The sequence below is a fragment of the Dermacentor albipictus genome, chromosome 2, assembly GCF_038994185.2.
Source record: "Dermacentor albipictus isolate Rhodes 1998 colony chromosome 2, USDA_Dalb.pri_finalv2, whole genome shotgun sequence".
Lineage (NCBI taxonomy): Eukaryota > Metazoa > Arthropoda > Arachnida > Ixodida > Ixodidae > Dermacentor > Dermacentor albipictus.
Window position 1 is genome coordinate 194,942,607 of NC_091822.1, and position 17,206 is coordinate 194,959,812.

The 17,206-nt window shown below is 50.0% G+C and overlaps 1 protein-coding gene across 4 annotated transcripts in view; it reads right to left on the reverse strand.

Annotated features, from left to right (window-relative positions):
• LOC135898539 (solute carrier family 2, facilitated glucose transporter member 1-like) overlaps nucleotides 1–17,206 on the reverse strand; it is a 102,138-nt gene that overhangs the window by 17,676 nt on the left and 67,256 nt on the right. Inside the window, exon 1 of one of the 4 annotated variants that reach the window (XM_065427547.1) lies at nucleotides 9,518–9,769. The exons of 2 other annotated variants lie outside the window; for them this stretch is intronic. In XM_065427547.1, the coding sequence (XP_065283619.1) occupies nucleotides 9,518–9,538 (21 nt within the window). In that variant the 5' untranslated portion in view covers nucleotides 9,539–9,769. Of the gene's footprint in view, nucleotides 1–8,664; nucleotides 9,380–9,517; nucleotides 9,770–17,206 lie in introns of those variants that run through there. One more of the 4 variants, XM_065427545.1, reaches the window with a different exon arrangement.

Below are 17,206 nucleotides of genomic sequence, written 5' to 3' on the forward strand. Positions count from 1 at the left end.
TCCTGCCACTTTATTGCGCGTAAAGGTACAGTCGCGGACAGAATAAAATGGACCACGGCGAAGGCGGCCGGAGCGGCTGCGGGGCCGGCGCTGCTATCGCGCTTCGCGCGCTCGCGACGAGAGTACCCCGAGTGACGTCAAACTTCTCCGCACCCTCACTCTCGCACTGGCGCTTGTCGCGCTTGATAAATTTCTAGTGCCACGTTCGGCTCCTCTGCTGCTGATGGTCGGGACGAAGGGGCGCGTGAATCGCCAGTAGTTCAGCACTTAGCGCTGTCGCGCAGTAGCGGACGGCCGCAGCCCATCAAAGCGCCGCGCTGTGAAGGAACCAAGCTCGATGTTTTTCTTTTGTCGGTGATTTACAGTCGCGGATGCAATGAAATGTGCCATGGCTTCGCGCGAAAAACGCGAACCAGCGCCAACAAGTGAAGACGCCTGATATGTGTTGAGACGTCTGCTCTTGCATGCGCGTCCCTTTTAGTTCGTCGCTTTATCTCCTGCGAATAAACCCTAGCAGTGCGAGATAGCATGGGCAAATATAAAGAGTAGGTCGCGCACCGTCATTCCAACAACCTATCACGCACGGATAATTTGGAGTCTAGTGGACGAGACGCCGCAGTTATCATTTGACTACGCGGTATCGTGGTCACGCGACAGAAAAAAGAAATGTATAGGGACTGTGGCTTTATGGTGGCAGACGTCAGCAACAGCGTGAGCTGGGCGCAGAGAACAGTGCACCCCCGACAACCCATTCCGGCAGCGCACCAGACGTTGCGGCGCTGTAGCGGCGTCACCTCGCGCTGCGCCCTACGATTAAATAGCGCTAAGCCGATGTTAGAGGTCTGGAGAGGCTGCGAACTAAAAGGGACGCGCATGCAAAGACGTCTCAACACATATCAGGCAGGGGCGTAGCCAGGGGGGGGGCTTATGGGGCTTCAGCCCCCCCCGAAATTTTTTCGTGCTGTCATGCGCCGCCAACCAAAACAACTCCCGGCGCCGGAAAGCATGCTCAATTTTGTCTAGAATGCCTTTAATTCACCCTCGAAAAGACATTTAAGCGAGAACATTGCGAAATCGGGCTGGATTTCGCGGCAACGTCCATGCATCGGGAGTCACATATCGTAACGCAAGGAGCCCCACCGAGCACAAAATTTCAAGGGCGTTTTGATTGCGAGCGGGCTCATCTCGGCATCTCGCGGAGGCCGCGGAATCTACGGAGCGCTTGGATTTCAATTCTGAAACTTTGTGGGTATAAAGTTCTCATAACATTTCGATGCGAAAGGTGCATTGACATTTCCGAAGTCGTACTTTAGATTTTCAATTACGGAACTTTGTGGGTTTAATGCAGTTGTAAACATTTGACGCCAAAGGTGCATCGACTTTTCTAAAGTCGTACATCGGGCCATACAACGAGACAAGCCAAATCAACATACTATCACACAAGTTGACAAAGCACGCAGCGAGGTCCGATGAGACAAAGCGTTGTGGTGGTTCATTTGCGCCGTCAGGTCACAGAAAGGAATATGAACGTTCTTTTTCCACCTGCGCCAAAGCATCCATGTCAAGACACTAAATCCACCATTGTAACTAAGTTCTTATTTATTTTTCTACCTAGACTTTTATCCGCGAGGATACATTGAGCCCCTTTCTCTTCTTTTTTTTTCTTTTGTTCTCGTAACCCGCGGGTTGCCGATCCATCCAGAGCGCATGCGTTTTTCTCGTGCTGCATCGACAACCGCGCTACGCACTTGGATGCGCGTTCCTTTTCTCTGGCCGACTGCATTTTCGCCTGGCAGAGTTTTGGACGCTTTCTGGCTAGCAGACGAGAAAAAGAAACAATGCATAGCCACTCGCCGCCAGCACTGCGGGGACTCGACGGATTGCAACGAGTTCGCTTGAGCGCAACCTCTCCGGAAAATTTTGTCTCGCCGGTGTAGGATACCGAGCATTATGCGTATGGTTTTCTGTGGACCAAGCGTCACATGTTTTCTTCGATATTCCTTCTGTAGCCACACTAGGTGCCCAAAGTAGGCATTCGATTGTAGCCAACATGCGTTCCTTTGCGTTATTCTATTTTGCCGGCCCCCCGCCCCACAAAAGAAAAAAAGGAAGACATTGTTGCGGCGCAGCGAATTGTCGCATGGTGAAAGTTCGATTTTGTTACTTCTTTTGCGGAAAGTAATGGGCCGCGGGTCGCTTCAGTTGCCGGATACTATTATATTATTGCGATAGCAGCTATATGAAGACTCCAGGCGCATTCCTGCTGTTGCCCGCATGTTCCGTATAAATAAAGGCCAAGGGCGATAACATCTTGACCACGCGCCGCATGCTCTATGTGCGAATGAAAGCTTGGGGGGAAGGGGGAGGGGGTAAGCCGACGATGAGTCTTGTGTGCGCAAGAGAGAAAAGCGGGGAGGAAGCGCGCCGCCTTCCGTCGCACGCGATACATATAGGGAGTGGAGGGAGGGGGGGTGGTGATCTGTGAATCTGTGGTTGCGCAACCTGTTTATCTGCCTTGTTTGACGCATTATATATAGTGACTTTTTCTTAGGTACGTAGATTTATTGGAGACTTATACGTATATTTAAATATCTTGTTGCGAGGTTTTGTGTATACGCGCAGTGAACTTTGTTTCCAGTGGCAATTTTTTGCCCTGTATCAAGCTGTATCTTCACCCCACGCAATAATGGTTCGGTTCATTATTTTCGAGGCATGCGCGTAGCACATACGCATCTCATTTACAAGTGACATGCCGAGGTGAGGTTAAATGTTCTTTAATGCTCTCATACACTGGGTTGAACATGGATGCGTGGCATAATGGACACTCCAAAAGTTGGACAGCTTGATGTAGTGAGGTTTTTGACAAATGAAGATGTTTCCCAAAATGAAATTATTCGCCGTATGGCTGCCGTATACGTTGAACATTCCGTTTCATTGGCCACTGCGAAGCGTTGTAGCCAACTGCTCCAAGAAGGACATGAAAGTTACAAAGAAGATCCATGGCCGGGCCGAAGCCACCGTGCAATCACCCCCAACACAATTGAAAATGCCGTGGTTGTTCAGTGGCTATGGTGTTAGGCTGCTGAGCACGAGTTCGCGGGATCGAATCCCGGTCACGGCGGCTGCATTTCGATGGAGGCGAAATGCGAAAACACCGGTGTACTTAGATTTAGGTGCACGTCAAAGAACCCCAGATGAGGGTGAGGACTTTTGTCTGGAATTGTGACCGGGGATGACTCGTGGTGCCGCTACTACTAGCCTGAAACACTACGGCAAAGCTTACAGTGGAAACATTTGAATTCACCATTCCCAAGGAAAACATGGGCCGTCATGTTGACTTCTTTTTAGATCATTAGGGGCCATTATTGATCGAATTTTCTAAACCTGGAGAAACTCTAAATCGTTTCAGATATTGTGAAAGGTCGTATCGGCTGCGTGTCGCAATCAAGAACAAACGACGTGGAAAATTGAGCATTGGGAACATCTTGCTTCACGACATGGCCCGTTCCCACGTCGCTGATGTGGTTAATACAAAACTGGCAAAGTTCAAGTGGGAAACGCTTCAACATCCCTCATGCAGCCCAGACCTATTGCCTTGCGTCTTCCACATTTGGTAAAATTTAAAAAAAACTGCTCAAGGGAACCACATTCATGTCGGAAGATGACGTGTAGTCATTTACAGATTTTTGAGGCAGCAACCCAAAGAGTTTTATGAGACGGGAATCACGCGACTCGTTAGTAGGACAAGTGTCTAAATACTCATGGTGACTACTTTTAAATAAAGTACCCCATTTCTCATATATCCGCATTGGCCCACTTTCATTTGACTCGCCCTCGTATGTTTTGCAGAACTCCTGCTTTTTATATGTCCTCTCTGTTGCGACTATAATTTCCGAGCAATTACTCCCAATACACAACCGGTGACAGCTGCTCTTGCTCAATACATTCGAACAAAGGACAGCGTCATTGAGATTTTCCCCTGGTCGTTGCATATGTACGAAAATGTAAACAAGGTTGTTGAATGATATATAAGTATATATATATATATATATATATATATATATATATATATATATATGTATGCTTCGACTAAATCATAATGGGGAGGCCGAGCTGCAAAGTGAGCCCCCCACGAACGAAATTTCTGGCTACGCCACTGATATCAGGCACCTTCACTTGTTCGCACTGGTTCGCGTTTTTCGCGCGAAGCCATGGCTCATTTCATTGCGTCCGCGACTGTAAATCACCGACAAAAGAAAAACATCGAGCTTGGTTCCTTCACAGCGCGGCGCTTTGATGGGCTGCGGCCGTCCGCTACTGCGCGACAGCGCTAAGTGCTGAACTACTGGCGATTCACGCGCCCCTTCGTCCCGACCATCAGCAGCAGAGGAGCCGAACGTGGCACTAGAAATTTATCAAGCGCGACAAGCGCCAGTGCGAGAGTGAGGGTGCGGAGGAGAAGTTTGACGTCACCCGGGGTACTCTCGTCGCGAGCGCGCGAAGCGCGATAGCAGCGCCGGCCCCGCAGCCGCTCCGGCCGCCTTCGCCGTGGTCCACTTTATTCTGTCCGCGACTGTACGTGGACGAATTTCTTGCGCTATCGATAACGGTAGTCCACCTTAAAACCGGTATACGCAGGTCCTTCAGAGCACACCAATGAGACAACATGGACCTTCCCGGTGCAAACGCCTACGTGCCAAGTTTTCTGCGCCCTCAAGGCGTGAAGCACGTCTCCTTCCCACGCAGCTACACCACAATATGCCGTACAAGGGCAAGAACACCAGCTGCTTATCGAAGCTTGGCGATAAAAAAGAAACGCGAACGGCAGCAACTAGTTGCGGAGTCATGCTAAAGATAGAAGGACGCTGCGTCTGGCGTAAGCATATCGTACGCCGTGAAGGCAGTATACATACAGCGATTGTCGCTTCGCTGGGCTATCTTGCGCTAGGCATGGAGATAGGCGCCCGTTTCGCCTCCCTCATCTACAAGCGAGGGAGGTGACGCAACGCAGAACCAGTGGCGCTCAGGAGGTGGTACGAAACTTTAATCGCGTTAACAAACCTTTGTGGCGCCCTCCGGTAGGGAATGCACAAAAATTAGGAGATGCCTTACATTACGAAGAAAAGACGCGTGCCTGCATGAGCGCTTGTTCTTGCCATGTGCGTCCAGCCAGGCCCAGTTCAAGGCCACGCTCGTGTACAGGAGCGCATGCGCTGTCACATTACATCGTCGTGCCCAGTCACGTGAAAGGACACATGTGTATCAAAATGACCATCAAATTTTGCTGCTGCGAAACCACAACATAAATGAGCTACTCAAAACTGATTACGCCTCTCTCTAGGCTGTACGTTACAGCGCTTCTGTCTGCTCAAGTTTCACCACTGGTCGCCCATAGGGCAGTGAAGATGCTGACACTGTAGGACCTAGCATCACTGTTGCACATTTCGCAAGCAAGTGTACATCCACGGAGAGCAACCCCGTTTGCAGCCCCGTTCTCTTTCAAGAAGGTTACACACAGCACTCTACAAGTCGGCGCGACAGTCAAAACATCACGCTGCAAACATAACCAAGCTGACGAACAGTTGCTGCAGAAATAATGGCAGCCATCTATGCTCAATTACAAAAAAAAAATGGCTGTGGCTTAGCTAAGGTTAAGCCAAGGATGCGAAGCATACTTGGCTTAACTTGCTTCAGGCTGTGCGACCGCAGGCGAGCGCAAGAGTTGAGCCCGGCTTGCAGCTGTTGTGACGTCAGTGCCCTAGCGGGAGGAGCGGGAGTTAGGCCGCAGTACCATCTGTGAGACCACAGGCGAGCGCACGAGCTGAGACCCGGCTATGTAGCTACGCGGCCGCAAGCGAGCGCACGAGTGGAGCCTCCGCTTTTGCAGCTGTTATGACGTCATATGGTAGCTACGCGGCCGCGCGCGGCGCAGCAAGGAAGTGCGTGGTTGTGCGGCTAGTATGCTTCGCATAAAAACAACACTTGGACTACGCAGTCCGTGGGTTAAGAGATTACAAGACGCATTCTACAAGACATAGTTGTCCAAATATATATATATATATATATATATATATATGCACACGGGGGTACTAAGAAAACCGGGTCGATAGCACCAGCTTCGAAATACGTGCCTCCAAAGTGGGTATGGCGAATATACAAGTGCTCTATACGCAGTATATCATAAGAAACCAACAAACACCGACACCAAGGACAACATAGGGGAAATTACATGTGCTTAATAAATGAAATAAGAAAATGATAAATTAATGGAAATGAAATTGGGTGAAAAAACTTACCACAGGTGGGGAACAATCCCACTAACTTCGCATTTCGCTTGCGATGCTCTACCAATTGAGCTACAAGCTACGCGATCTTTTTGGGTGAAGGCAACCGGTCAACGTTCGCGAAATGCGAACTTGTGGGATCGTTCCCCACCTGCGGTAAGTTGTTTCTTTATCCACTTTCATTTCCATTAATTTATCGTTTCTTTATTTCGTTTATTAAGCACAAGCAATTTTCCTTACGTTGTCCTTGGTGTCAGTGTTTGTTGGCTTCTTATGATATGACTAATAAACATCAGGCCCCTCGGTTAACCCCCTTTCTTCTCGTTTATTACATAACGAGGGTCTCGAATCCGGCAACGTTGATGCCTTCAGGTAGCATGTGTAGGTTTATTGACCGGTTGCCTTCACCGAAAAATATCAGGTTCTCGCGACGCCAGCGGCAGAAAGGATGTTCCACATCCGCCGCCAAGGTCTGTGAGTGGTGGCGCTGGCTAACACTCCCAGCGATCTACTAGAAAACATGAACACCCAAGAAAGTGGATTGGGAAACGGCGCCGCGGCAGCTCAATTGGTAGAGCATCGCACACGAAATGCGAAGGTTGTGTGATTATTCCCCACCTGCAGTAAGTTGTTTTTTCATCCACTTTCATTTCAATTAATTTATAGTTTATTTCATTTATTAAGCACAAGTAATTTCCCCTGTGTTGTCTTTGGTGTCAGCGTTTGTTGGCTTCTTATGGTATGACTAATAAAAGTAAGGCCCCTCGGTTAACCCCTTTTCTTCTCGTCTATACGCAGTATAGTATGTCGTACAGAAGTGTTTATGAAAAGATGTTGTAATACCTGGAGTAGCAACGTGTCTGTCCGCAGATTTTCAGAACCTGGAAACCTCGAAATTGGTGGGTTTTTTTTTTTTGGAACTATACAGTATAAGCATGCCTTCAGCAGTGATTGTTTCAGAGAAATAGAGAGAGAGATGAAGAGGAAAGGCAGGGAGGTTAACGTGATATTAGCATCCGGTTTGCTACTCTACAGTGGGGTTGGGAGATAGGGATTAGAAAAAGGACAGAGACAGACGAAGGGAGTTGCAGTTACAGACGGATTGATTTCAAGTTCGCAAATGGCCTGCACTACTTAAAATCCCACATATAATTTGCAATTCTGAACGCGTTATTTGTCAAATTCTAGTTTAATTACTTACTGCCACAATATATAGCATCTGCTCGGGGAAATTATGTGTGGGTAAAAAGAAATCCTCTCTCTGCGTTTTCGACCTTGACCGAAACACTAGGTGCGCATCATTCACCGTCACTCTTCCGGAACAGGAACGCTGTGCTGACGACCGCAATATGTCGGCCTCATTTGTGACCGCTGCAGCTGCACAACCGCAGACAAGAAAAACAAAAATCAACCTGCCTTTGATCTGATGTACACGTAAACGAGTTTAACTGCATAGCCACCAACAAAGTTTAAGCTTGTCTACCAGACTATGGCACCGGTTCTTTACATATTATTCCGCCAGGTTGGTTACATTTTGAATTCAAATTTTCCTTTGATTGGTCTATTCGTGCAAGCATGCCCTCTAGGTAACAAACAAATGCCACTTTTTCGAACTAGCAATGGTTGCGATGGTACGGCGCCATCGGCCGTCGTGCCACCCAGCGTCGATTCAGTACCGTTTAATTGTAAGTGCCTCAACTTCAGGGATTTCTTTTTTTTATATTTTTCGCAAAAGCACATGAATTTACAGCTGCCTTAGTTTACAATATGGCTTTGTATACCACTGCTAAACAGCCCGAATATTAGAAATAGACGAACACAACGACGGGTGGTCACATATAATAGCCGTCGTTATAGCCAGACGAATAAGAAAAGGGCCCGCGCGCAACCATGGCCAAGACGAATCCACAGCCCTCGCCTGCGCCCTTTCGACAGCGCATTCGATGGCTTCGACGAAGGCACGATAACTGGCACGGTCGCGAAGCACTAGTCTCACACGCAGCTCTTCGCCGTTCGAACAGCTTCCTTATTTCATTGCTTTTGTTTAGCTGATGCGTACTTGTTATCAATTAATTTTGCAACGTCCATCATTTAATAATGGTTATAACAGAACTTGGTGTAGCATTTACAGCGGTTAAACAGAGTAAATGCAGTGTCACTGCTTTCCAACAATAGACAAGCCCGTCAGCAAGAGCACATTTCAGGCCTTCGTTTGCAATGTGGCATGCGTGCGACGGAAGTCGCGCGAACTCGTGAAGTTACACGGATGAATGACGTAAATGACCAGCGCGACTAACCAACAGACCGCTACTCGTTCTCACTGATAACGCACATATTTTACGGCAAAGGTTGAGCGTATATGAAAAAAGTTTCGACTCACAGCTCGAACTCGAGTCGCTCGAGTTCTTTGCCACACCGGTATGAGGCGGGCCGCGTCGAGCGGCGCGTTATCGAGCCGGACCATGGCCGAATCGGCGTCAGTGCCACAGAGACCACTGGAGTCGGGCACGCGTCGGCGGGCAACGCGTGCGGCCACGCAGCCTCGACGAAGCGGTGACGGCGGGGGCCCAGTGTCGACTAGCTCGCTCGCACGACACCCAACCACCCGACACCGTTCACCTGATGCGTGGCCGACGCAACAGCACCGACGCAGAGGGAAAGAACAAAGCGACGATCAGTCGAGGGCGGCGGTGAGCAAGTCCCGCGGAGAAGACGAGCCTCCCGTTTCATCGGCGCGATCCACCAACTTTAGCAGGCGGGACAGCTTTGTGCGAAGCCGGCGTCACCTCCGCTCCTAGGCGGCGAAAGAGGAAAGGCGTCTCGGCGTGTGCACCACCGCAACCGTCCTCACGCACTCCGGCGGCCACGTCCGAACCCGTTGACCTCGCGGCTACATACCAGTGGAGTGGCGACAGCGACCAGTGAAATCTGATAATTAAAAAAAAAATCACTACTCTTTCTGGAGGCGAATAGATTTGCCGGGTAGACAACATTGGGCTTGCGATGCGACCATACCTTTCTCTATGACTATACTGTGCTACCGTGGTTGCGTCGGCTCAAGGGTGAGCAAGTTCATGCCAGCGTTACGTCACGCATTTAGATGGATCTGTCGCGCCTCCTGGCGCATTACAGGTGTGCACGTCCGAACATCTCGCCGGGAAAGGAATATCTTACGCGACGCGCCTACACATACGGGGGAAGGGGGGGTGAAGTGAAGAGGAGAGCGAACTCACGGGTCTTCGGATGTAGGGCATGGACGGAAGACTCCGGCGGCCGAGGAAGAAGCAGCAAGAGCAGACGACCGGACGTGCGTAGAGCCGAGCGGGAATGTGGACCGGCTGACAGGTAACATGAACCGGGAGGTGTGCGGCGCGCGGAGGCCCCCCATTGGCTCGCGAGTACACACATTGGCACACGTCATAGCCGTGCCCCCGGCGCCACGTTATATTCTTTTAGCGTGGCGTGGACCGCGCTCGCACGCGCCAACATCGGCATTGCAAGCCGCGCTTTCCTGTTTTGCAGGATCGTCCGCTCGCCCAACATGAAACCGGCTGCTGCGGCGGCGGCGGCGCGCCGGCTTAGCGGAGATAGCGCAGGGCTCTCACCACTCGCCCCGGTCTGCGTGCGCGCGCGCGCGTGCGACCGAGTTTCCGCTCGGCACGCAATTCGGGGAGCGTCTCGCGTGCGCTGTTTTTTGAAGAAACCCACGCAATCTAGCCGGCTTTTACGTCACTCATGGTCGACGCGAACGCAACCGCGTGCGCGGCGTCTCCTTGATATAGTGACACCCGCTTACAGCGAACTTGCCTACAGGGAATTGTGACCAGCCTGGAACCCGCCAAGACTATATAATGGCCCCTGAATGCCCTTATACTAACACAGAATGTTGATGCATTATCGAACTTGGTGAGGGAACACATGCTGCCGCCACCAAGACAGTCTCGACAAATAAAGCGCCAAGCATGCGATTGGGCCATGTATACTTATGCAGTATATGGTATATCTCGGAAAAGGGCTTTCGTCAATTCCAGTTAATAACGCTACTTGGGCTTCGAAGTTGTTAGTACAAGTGAATAGTACTCGATGATGAGCCTTGGCGCTGCAGAGAAAGAAATCAGCTTTGTTAACAGAACATCAACTGATTTTGCGAATTATTTATCTAAAATATTTTATTCACGTGAGACGCTACCTGCCTTCTGACTAAAGTGGTGGGAGTTGCGCACGAGAACACCAATAATAAACTTACATTTCCATTAAGTAGGAACAGTGCTGCAGCTTGGATATGTTACCTCTTCAGCGCTCATTTGGCATTTCAATATTACGTTTACTCCACCAGGAAGAGATTTAGAAGAAGTTAACGATTGACAGCAATTCTTCATTGTGTGGCTTGGGACATATCAAACTGCTGGATGTGTCGAACGAAATATCCAGCAACAAGACAATGCCGGGTCTGACCGAGGCACAAGGGGGCAGGAAAGATCAGAGCCGTGACGTCATGATAGTCGACAAACAGCGCGTCCGACAGTGAGCACCGACGCTGATGGCGTTTTTATGTCTTTAACGCCGAAGATGACACAGCGAGTTATGAGAGACGCCGTATATGTGGAGGACTCCCGGTTGATGTTGACTACCTCGCGTTCTTGAACGTGCACCTAAATCTAAAAAAAAAAAAATACGAGCGTCTTTGCTTCGCCTTCATTGAAATGCGACCACCGTTGCCGGTATTCCCACCCGCGACCTCGTGCTCAGCAGCAGAACGCCATAGCCACAAAGTCATCGCGGCGGGTTTTCAATTTTCGTATATTCATGCTTCGCGGTTGAACAGATGCCAAAAAAAAATGTAAAGGAATCACCGGACAGGAAACGACTGGACTTTACATTTTAGGGAAAAAAAGAAAAAAGAAATGAAGTGGATGTAGAGCGAAAAGTGCAGGGCTGTCTTTTTCAATCACCTTCGAGGACGCTACATCATCTTTGTGTGACGTGCGTCCGGCGCAACAAGTAATTGGTGTGGCAGGTATTCCGCTGGCTGATTATAAGTAAGCAAACATTTTAAAAATATGCTCCAAAATGGAACGATCCAGAATACAGCCCTTAGAGGTGGCTTAGCTTTTCTACTTTGCATCTATTGACGGCTCCTAATGCAGCCAACAAAATTGTCGTTGTTCGCTAGCATGACAGTACCGCTATATACAAGCGACAAAGCGTTGGCCGGTGAAAACAAACACAGGCTCTGTTATATCCATGGGCTTCGCTTTTCCGAGGGTATATTCTCAACAGTATGCTGCCTACACAAGTCAACTCGTGGCATAAACAAGAAACCTAATACCGGTGTCGTTCAGCTACACCTGACATCGAGCGTACGGGGATTATGCTACCCCGTGCTACCTATGGAAACAAGTAAAACGTCTTATGAGGAGGCTACGCATTCGGGCAGCTTTCAGCGCATGATTCGTGGCACTGAGCTGCACAGCCCGCCTTACGCTTGTGCATCATCAGTGTCACTTCCGTGCCACGCCTATGCTCGTCGTGATGACATTGCTTCGCAGTACGATTCCTCTAACGACGCGTTAATGTTCGCGCAGCGGTTCCACCCACTGTTTCCAGGTGCAACGTTGCTGTGCACATGGGAGATGCGTGAACTCCAGGAGGCGTTGCTGCCGCTACGTGTACAGCAGACATCTCCGTGAAACGAGACACGCCTCAGGAGCAGCGGATTGAGACGCCCGCCGTCTACAGGTTTGACGAGAGCAACTATAGAGAGACAAAAGACGCCGTCGCAATTACGCGAGCAACCGACACTGTTTGAGTTGCCGAGCCACGCAGTTAATGTCAAAAAACAGGCAGGCCATGATATGCATGACTGAAGCATGACTGAAACATACACGAATGCGTGTGGTGGCGTTCTCCGACGCTTTTGGGTTCCTCGTAAATTCTCACATACCCGCCGCGGTAGCTTAGCCGCTAGGACATTGCGCTTCTGAGATCGAGTTCGCGAGTAAGATACTGGACGCCGGGGCCGCCTATCGATGTGGGCGCAATGCGAGAACGCTCGTATACCTAGATAAGGGTGCATGGTAAAGAATCCCAGCTGGTCAAAATTGAACCGGAGTTACTCATTGCACCGTGCCTCATTATCAGATCGTGGTTCTGGCCCGTAAAACAGCAGAATTTAATTTTGAACTCCCAAATTAGAACGAGTCTTTTTCACCCCCTAAGCATGTTGAGAGCTCCCGCTGCACAGTCGAATCCGCACGATAGCTGCGGTCAAGCTTGCAGTTATCTACGTGCTCTCCACGAAAACTGCAGACAAGTTTTTGAGAAACGATGATCTTCGGTGGACCCACGGTGTTCACCTACGTGTCGGAACTCACGTCATAAGCGGCGTACCGCCCTCCCGCGACGTGTCCTCACTGGTTGCTAACAAGTTCTAGAGGACAAGGCTTTAGAGATGAAAAGAAAAACGTTAACATCTCCGCGTTTTATTTTTCCGACGACGAAGCCCCGCTGAGCACGTTCGTTTCTCACCGGTGCTCTTCCCCCTCCCCCCCCCCCCCATTCTTCTCTTTTTTTTTTCTTTTCATTTTTTTTTTCAAAATCACCAAGCATCCGCTTTCTGTCGTCGCTTAATTGTTGGAAAACTTGCGCGGAGAATTACACTCTCCTGTGTAACTATATATAGACGAGCATGTAGTTGCGATCTCGGAGCGATAAGAAGTCAAGGTGGGCACTTATCCGCCGCAGCATTGTGCGAGCCACGGTGGCAGCATGACTCGCCAAAACAAGGGGAGCGTGTGGCCGCGCGGCCGCCGAACTCTACGTGTCGTCCGCGCGCGCCGCCTCTTCTTTGTGGCGCTGGAACTCAGGCACGATTAAAGGCACGACTGCCTCGGCAAAAGAGCCTCCCTCTTCAAGGCCGCCTCCTCTCCCGTCCGCACCGATGTTTTCTTTGGTCGAAAGCAATTACTTCGCCGCCGAGAGAGAAAGACGCGACCGCTTTGGCAGTTATTAATGGTCACCGGGCAGCCGTGCGCGCGCGGTGATTAGGCTTTCTCCGCGCTGTAGTACACACAAGGTGCGCGAGCCGAAACGTTAGCCGGTCGGCGAATGAATTCGCCGGGACCTGTATTTCATCATCGCGGCGGTCAAGAGCGAGCCCCCACCGTGGGGGAGGCAGCAGTGCAGCCGCTGGAATCGCGCGAGTATAACGCGCCTGCACTCGCAGCGGGAGTTCCGGGCGGTCACGAGCCGCAAGCGTGTGGCGCATCTTGCGCAGACCCACCGCGCGCCGAACCACGTCTGCCCCGCACAGTGCGTCCGCGCGGCGAGAAAAGTTCGAGGGAGTGCGTTCGACCTGCGTACTCGAGAACCGCTTGCGGCCGCTGCATCCTGTAAGTTGCCCCAGGTAGAGAAACGCTGGGGCCACAGCACCGGCCGATCGAACCGGAGAACGAACGTGAATTCTGCCTTCTGTCAGTGTGCATTGTCTTCTTCCGATAGAGCTGCAGAGCTTTAGGGAAGCTTTCGGGGGTAATGAATACATCCAAGTCTGGACGCTATTTATATTGTTAATGTCATATCAAACATAAAATCCCAACACAAAAGGACAGAAATTCACACCCGCGGGCTTGTCGAGGAACGAGTCCAAAGCGGCAGAGAGAACTGGACAAGAGACCGCTCCAGCGACCACAGAAATCCGCTGCAGGTAACAAGAAAGTCCCACTGCTGCAAAGAATTCGAGGACTCCAGAGTGACCTCGGACATAAGTTCCACTCGCCGGCAGTGCAGCAAATCGGCGCAACGGTGCCGTTGGCGAGTGGCCCACGTACAGTTCGATGCCAACGTGCATCCAAAACAAGGTGCAAAGAAGAACCAGAACAAACCATTCGAAAATTATTTCATCTGACCCTATAGCTTCTTTTCGCTGCGCGTTTCGCTGCGCAGCGTTGTTTTGGACGCACGTTGGAATCGGTGGGCCACTCGCCAACGGCACCGTTGCGCCAAGCCGGCGGGTGTAAATTTCTGTCCTCTTGTGTTGGGATTTCATGTTTGATACGGCATTAACAATATAAATAGCATTCAGATTTGGATGTATTCATTACCCTTGAATAGGCGAGTTAAAAGATGCGAGGACTGGCGTAACAGACCAACGTTTAGCACGCACCTTACAGGTTTACTCCTTCGATGCTTCCCCCAGATGTGACGTACACTGTTTTTTCTGCAGTATTCCAAAGCATTGAGGCGAAGCGGAATCTAAAAACCATGTGCAGCATCCTGAGCTTCGAAACTTATTAAGGACATCGTAAAGCATTTAAGAGGTAGCAAACGATTAGGCTTACGACATGTGCACTGCTCACAGGACGTAATAACTTCTCATCCTGCGAATAATGTTCGCCCAAGCACCGTCTTCTCCACGACTTTGTTATGCAAGGACGTCCACCTTTTCTATTTCTTCCTTCTTGACGCACATCAGGCTGACTGTGACGGCTAACGCACAGGTCTAAACGTCTGGACGTTCCCGGCCAGCTTTTTCTTTTGCACGAGCGCCTTCGGCCAGCCATTCCGTTATCTTTCTCTTCAACGGTGTTGACTGACGAGCAACGCGAGCGAGCAAGTAGGGAAAGAAGTTCACCCGTTTCTTTTTTTTCTTCCCCTTTCTTTAGCTTTTACTCACGCAAACAGCGCGAAGCAATCCTCGCGCTGGTGAGCAGAGTTCTGCGCTGATCTGTGCCCTCCGGCGTTGGTTTTGTCTAAGTCAGTTGTATGTGCGGGCCGAGTAAAGACGACGCCTTGCTTTGTGCTCAGTCAACGACAAGCTCCAATTCGGCGGCGCACGTCGACATGCCTCATAGGTGGTGACCGTGCCCAGACCTAATTATTTTGCTTACGGTCCTTGATTTCTCTATCGCGTTGCCCAACAGCCTCAGGCAGCAGCGGTTGCTAAGAGCAACAGCTGCTGGGCGAACGCTTCACATCGGCACTGATTACAGAGCCGCGCGTGGAGCACAGTATGTCGTTGTTGTTGTCAGTATCGATTACTGAGCGAAACGATGCGCCAGCGAGCTGGGTATGCTACTTGCATGTGTTTGCTCAGATTCCTTGTTCTGCCACCGGTCTGTCATTGCACACTGGGCGCATTTACTTATGGCCTTTGCAGCAATGTACTGTGTCCCGAGTACCCATCTCTTGCACATCCCGGTTGAGAGATAGCATCAAAGGACTTAATCTAAACTGTACATCACACCATGCAAGACGCGTTAATCAACGTTGAACAGTAAAATTTGCGAAACGGCAAGAAAAAAATATGGCGCACGAAAATAAGTTCCACCGCGTCGTGCGCAGACTCGAAACATTGTCTTGTCTCTCGTAAAAGTTTCGCAGTTCCACTATGCTATCAGACTGAACAGTTATGTCGTCTTTTCTCGATGCTGATATTTACGAAAAGGAGAGATGCCGCTTTCTGCCGCAGCCTGGCGCTATTGTTCACAGGGTCATTAACGGGGCAAGTGCGTGATTGATCGCTCTGAAGAAAGGAAAAAAATAAATCAGCCCTAGCGGGCGGCACCACAAAAAGGAAGGCCATAGAGAAAGATACACTGTAGTCGATAGCTGTACTGCATGGACAGCATCGAAAAACACGCCTTAAATCAGGTCTAGTCTATAGTGTTTAGAATAATTTTTGCGCTTAGGTTAACACAGGCCTGAAATTTTTGTATAAAGTTACTCTATTCAAACTCCGCGACGAAAATTCTGAATTTGTGCGCTACAAGGTGCACCGAGCAGACAAATGTGTTGCACGCAAGGCTAGAACATACGCATTTTTTTTTTTTTGGAACAAGGATATTAGGTCAACTGAAAATAATATGACCTGTTGTAACAACCAAACTTCCGTTTTATAGGTTTATAAATCAGGGGCAGTTTGAGAAATAGCGGCGTCTGTTTTAGTTACGGAAATTGAAGCTGTATATCTTTTCTATGTGGTTTTTGTTATGTATAAGAAACATAAAATGCGGGCTCAAATAAAAGAAGTGCTGTCGTCATTATTCACTAAAATTTGTTTTCTTTCATGTTTTATAATTTTATTTTATTTTATTAATGCAAGAAATTTTGTCCATATCGATCCAGTGGGTGCCTAAAGAAATTTGTGTACCGCACGTTTATTCCTGTGGTGTCGTGTCAGTAAACAAGAAAGGTCAAAATTAGAATTTAAAAAATACGCATGTGGCGTCTCTTCGGCAGTTTGGCGTGCCCTTGGCCAAAACAGCAGCCAGCTCTTGCAGTCTTGAAGTCTCATTACAGACCCCGACTGAGCCCACAGACCAAAGCGAAGTCTCGCGCCAATCGAGAAGAGGTTCTTGACCACCAGCGCGTCACAGTTACCGAACAACACAACTTGACTCGAAAAGTTGGCACGAAATTCGCGGCCATGACGAAAGCGTCCGCGTTATGATGAAATGGCCCCTCGTCTCCTCACAACACAGCGGTCCCTGCTCTCTCTCGTCTCTCCTGGCCAAGAGTGCACGGGGCCGAAGTGAGCCCGGCAGACAAGCGCCGGTCGATAGCGCCGTCGGCTCCCGTTGCCGCCAAGCTGTGCTCGGCGTCGGTGACCTTGTGTCCGCCTTGCGGCTCCGGCGATCGACGCGGTTCTGCCTCCCTATTGGCCAGCGGCCGACACACCCCACGTGACGTAGCGACACGTGGCGCACACGACCAAAAAGCAACTCGTCCACCGTACGGGAGTCGAGCAACGGCTAGAGTAGTTAAAAATATATCTGTTAGCGAGAGCGAGAGAGAGTCGCCTGCTCCGCCAGACTTCGCTTTCGAAACGCAGATGGAGGATCGGGCGACTCCATTATTTATTTCGTCCATAAAAGTAAACGAGGCTCGGTACGCGACTTAAAATCCTTAGCCGGCACTGAGAA